Here is a 5,060-nt window from a genome sequence, read left to right as displayed (position 1 = left end):
TATTTGTACATTGACTTGACTTTTAGTCCGCCTCTCTCGCTCGCTCTAAGTCGTATCTTTCCGTCTCTGGTTCTATGCAAATTTAGCTTGGCATGCAAATCAATATAACTCAGCACAAGTGTCACTTTTTGCACCGTTCTTACATGGCCTTATGTAATTTTAATACTCTCTGTGCGTTGCACAATTTCTGCTAAGATTTTTCGTAGGCCAGAAAAAAGATTGTTTTGTATTTCTATACTTGATACCCAGAGGGTAGAAGGGTATTATAACTTTGTGCCTTCAGGAAATGAATGTAGCTGGCAGAAGGAGGCATCTCCGACACTATAAAGTATATATATTATTGATCAGCGCCAAAAACTGAGACGAAATAGCCATGTCCATCTGACTGTCTTGGCAAAAACGCTTACTTACTATGGATTTAAGTTGCTTTGGCTGAGAATATGAAATATTTTGCACTTAATGGTTGGATATTTATATTATTTTATAGCATTTATTACTATATTAATATACCAAATTAGCAATTTGATATATTTTCAGTATTTTTGCGGTATATTATTTGGTAAATTTGAAGAATAATTCCGCACTGTTTTGTTTTTATTAAAAATAGGTATCCCACAGTCAAACACACTTGACTGTAACTTTGTTACTTGTTTCAAATTTGTCCAGCTGTAAATGCATTAGAGCAAGTGCACTTCACAATGTAAAATTTGTCAGGAATTGTGTATGAGATAACATAGTACATAGAATACATGGGAATATTGCATTATTTCTTATCTACCTGTTGGCACTCACAGAGAGAATAGACTTCTGTTTTGTTGGGGTTATTGTAAATAAAAACAATTGCAGTTTTAGTGCTTTGTGCTGCGTGCTTTGTACAATTTTAATTGAAAACTTATCAAACATTTTCCACTCTGATTGCTTTTCACTTGAGTTTGACAGATAAAAATATGAAATTAATACAAATACAAGAATTTGTTGCATTTGTTCATTACAGCGTGCAATGCGCACACTTGTAACTTGCAAACTCACTCAAGTGGCTACACATGTGTGTTTGTGGAAATACCCTGGAATAAATGCGAATGGATGTCAAACATTCATCAATTACGGCATTATTTCAATCAATGCTGACTTTAAATTATTGGCTGGTAGTAACACGCTAAGTAGATTTATTCAATTCAAATTCTTTGTGCCGAATAACAAATTATTGTTTAGAAAATTGTTTCAGGAAGAAAGTAAATAAAAGTATATCTTAGAATACAAAATCAGAAAAGAATATTTATAAGAAGTAAAATAAATATCTCTTTAGGCAGACAGCAACATACTAAGTAGAATTGTTCAATTAAATTTCCTTGGTACGAATATAAAATTATTGTTATGCGAATGCATATAAATGTACGTCGTAAGTCGTATTAACGTACAATTTGTATATTTATGTTACTTAGTTTTGTGTTGAATTAAAATTCTTCGGTAATAGTTTTTGCTAATCTGGATTGAGGTTATAAAACAAGAGAAGAATTCCATCATTTGTTTAATTATAGAAAAACCCTACTGAAAAAATAATCTTATTTTACTCAAGAATTCGGTTATCTTTATCAAGTGCGGTTTCAATTAATTTACAACAATATTGCTATTCAATCTTGAAAGACTTAAGTACAGCACTTGAAATATAATCAGAGAATTCTACAAAAATTAAGCTGCTTAAACTGAGTACAGGGTATCTTTAGAGTTGAGCAGCTTCCTTTAGTAGTTGTCTATTCAATTACAATGTCTTCATTTTGGTTACATTCTCCCTCTTCTCAATCGTGGTCACGTGGCCAAAATGTGTTCAGCTGCAGTATTATTAAGTCTGTTGGAATCCAGTTTATAAGACACTTGTCCAGTTAATTAAAAAGAATTTGATTCTAATCTCGAGAGCCTTTGAAACGCTAACCTAATCTGAGAGGCCATTCATAAAGTTCACGACTCAAGCGAGTGATTGCAGCGATTAACTTGTGAGTACTCATAAGTATGAATGCAAATGCGCATTCCAAAAATAAATTCACACAATTTTTTTGTGTGTCGTTCGATTTCGCACTTATCAAAATCGGAAATTGGAGGCAAAAATAGCAAAACAAAAATCCAAATCAAACATGCCATTGAGTCTATACTTCGCAGTAGTTATTAGCTAGTTAGTATGCGTTACTTTTTTGCACCAACTGTGTTTGTGTGTTGAATAATTGGCGTACAAAGTGCGCCATCGATAAGATGAGGCAATTTCAATGTTTTTCTTATTTCTAATTTTTTCCCCGCGATGGCAAATATATGACAGTCTTAGAGAGCTACTTATTTACTATATATACTATATACTATATTTGTCTGTCTATAAAGAAGGTATGCGTGCAAATCAGCGCGAAAGCATCGCGAGTTATAAATAATAAACAAACACTGTGACATGTCCGCTGATTTGTATGCTATGATTTGCAATGGACGCAGACCACCACAGAGCCGTAATGCACGTCGGTGTTGGCGATGACGATGACGAGCTAGTCATAATCAGTGTGGGCCTTTTATTGACCACTTGTGTTAATCGAAAGTTCTCAACGAGTCAACCGGACCGTCAACAAAAAAATCAACAGACCGATGTTTTTTTTCTATATATTTTGGTGATAAGCAAAACGGGGAGCACACGACTTCGACTTCCACAGTATCCGTATCTAATCTGTGTGTTAGACCCCACTGTATGAGAAGGAGTGTGCTGTTGGCCCCCCACCCTCTCCACACCCCGCGCACAATCAATCATTGATATTTGTGATAAGCTAAGAATTTGCATCACAAATCATTTTGTATGCCTTCCGACCAAGTAGTTTTCATTCCCAATCATTTTGTTTTTCGTTATAAAAGGTCTACTTGGTTGCAGTTTGAATTCAGTGTGGAATTGTAGTCTCAATCGAACACAACACAACACAACACAAGAATGTTTCTGACCAAGGGTCTCATCTGTATTGCCTTTTTGGCGCTGGCCAATGCCCAGTTCGCCACCAACTATGCCAGTGGACGCAACGGCATGGTGCATCTGTTCGAGTGGAAATGGGATGACATTGCTGCCGAATGCGAGAATTTCCTAGGTCCCTATGGCTATGCTGGCGTGCAGGTAAGTTCAAGAGTTCAACACTTCTCAGCCACACAGATGCCTTTTTAACTGGGCTACTCGCTTGTAGGTGTCGCCCGTCAACGAGAATGCCGTGATCGGTGCCCGCCCCTGGTGGGAGCGTTACCAGCCCATCTCCTACAAGCTGACCACTCGCTCCGGTAACGAGGCGCAGTTCGCTAGCATGGTTAGCCGTTGCAATGCCGTGGGTGTGCGCATCTATGTGGATGTCGTCTTCAATCACATGTCTGCCGATGGCAACAGCTACGGTACTGGCGGCAGCACTGCTGATCCCAGCACCAAGAGCTTCCCCGGTGTGCCATTCTCCTCCCTGGACTTCAACCCCACCTGTGCCATCACCAACTACAATGACCCCACCAATGTGCGCAACTGTGAGCTCGTTGGTCTGCGCGATTTGAACCAGGGCAACTCTTGGGTGCAGGACAAGATCGTTGATTTCCTTAACCATTTGACTGAATTGGGTGTTGCTGGTTTCCGTGTGGATGCCGCCAAGCACATGTGGCCCGGAGATTTGGCTGTCATCTACGGTCGTCTGAACAACTTGAACACTGCTCACGGTTTCAGCTCGGGTTCCAAGCCCTACATCTTCCAGGAGGTCATCGATTTGGGCGGTGAGGCCATCAGCAAGTCCGAGTACACCGGCATGGGCGCCATCACTGAGTTCCGTCACTCCGATTCCATTGGCAAGGTGTTCCGCGGCAAGGATCAGCTCCGCTATCTGACCAACTGGGGCACCGCCTGGGGCTTCGCTGCTTCCGATCGCTCTCTGATCTTTGTGGACAACCACGACAACCAGCGTGGACACGGTGCTGGCGGCGCTGATGTGCTCACCTACAAGGTGGCCAAGCAATACAAGATGGCTTCCGCTTTCATGTTGGCCCATTCCTTCGGCACACCCCGTGTGATGTCCTCCTTTGCCTTCGATGACACCGACCAGGGACCACCAACCACCGATGGCCACAACATTGCCTCTCCCGTCTTCAACAGCGACTTGTCTTGCAGCGGTGGATGGGTCTGCGAGCACCGTTGGCGCCAGATCTACAACATGGTTGCCTTCCGTAATGCCGTCGGCGATGACCAGGTCTCCAACTGGTGGGACAACGGCAGCAACCAGATCTCCTTCAGCCGTGGCAGCCGCGGTTTCGTTGCCTTCAACAACGATAACTACGATCTGAACAGCTCTCTGCAAACTGGCCTGCCCGCTGGTAGCTACTGCGATGTCATTTCCGGCCTGAAGAGCGGCTCCAGCTGCACTGGTAAGACCATTGTCGTTGGCTCCGATGGACGTGCCAACATCAACATTGCCAGCAATGCTGACGATGGTGTCGTTGCCATCCATGTCAATGCCAAATTGTAAGCGCTGTGCTTTGTGCTGTGTAAAGAACACAATGAGATTGAGATTACATTGAGATTATATACAAATATACAATACATATACGAACATAAAAGAAGACATCGACTTTTATTTGCTGTTGTCGCTGCTGTTGTTGTTGTACCTGTTGAAGAGGTTGTGGTTGCTGGTCAAGTTAAGGTTGTTCGAGTGCGTGTCGTGTCCAGACATCCATCCCTTCACAATTAATAGCACAACAACCCAGCGAATTTATGTGACTTTTCTATCAAATTAATTAAATTTCACAATACACACATACAGACACACAAAAAAGACGCTCTCATAGATGGGTCTTTGCCGATAAAAGTCCATTACGCAGCTGACAAATCCAGGTGAGTGAGAGAGAATGGGTTGAGTTGAGTTGAGTTGAGTAGTTGGCAAGGATAAAAGGACAGCTGCTGCTTCGCAAAATGAAATGGGGGAATGGCAAGGCAATCTGGTCAAAGGATTGCAGTTGGTGACACTTCTAATGCTGATTTACGCAATGCATGGCCATAAAAACATACATAAATAGAACACATT

The 5,060-nt window shown here is 41.6% G+C and overlaps 1 protein-coding gene across 1 annotated transcript; it reads left to right on the top strand.

The window, feature by feature from the left end:
• Window positions 1-2,914: 2,914 nt before the first annotated feature.
• On the top strand, window positions 2,915-4,599 carry LOC133840153 (alpha-amylase A). Its single transcript, XM_062271829.1, has 2 exons — window positions 2,915-3,130; window positions 3,198-4,599. The coding sequence occupies exons 1-2, from the start codon at window positions 2,954-2,956 to the stop codon at window positions 4,503-4,505; spliced, it is 1,485 nt and encodes a 494-aa protein (XP_062127813.1). The 5' UTR covers window positions 2,915-2,953; the 3' UTR covers window positions 4,506-4,599.
• The last annotated feature ends 461 nt before the right edge of the window (window positions 4,600-5,060 follow it).

Source organism: Drosophila sulfurigaster, chromosome 3 (genome assembly GCF_023558435.1).
Source record: "Drosophila sulfurigaster albostrigata strain 15112-1811.04 chromosome 3, ASM2355843v2, whole genome shotgun sequence".
NCBI classification, from domain to species: Eukaryota; Metazoa; Arthropoda; class Insecta; order Diptera; family Drosophilidae; genus Drosophila; species Drosophila sulfurigaster.
This window is presented reverse-complemented; position numbering and strand designations above follow the sequence as displayed.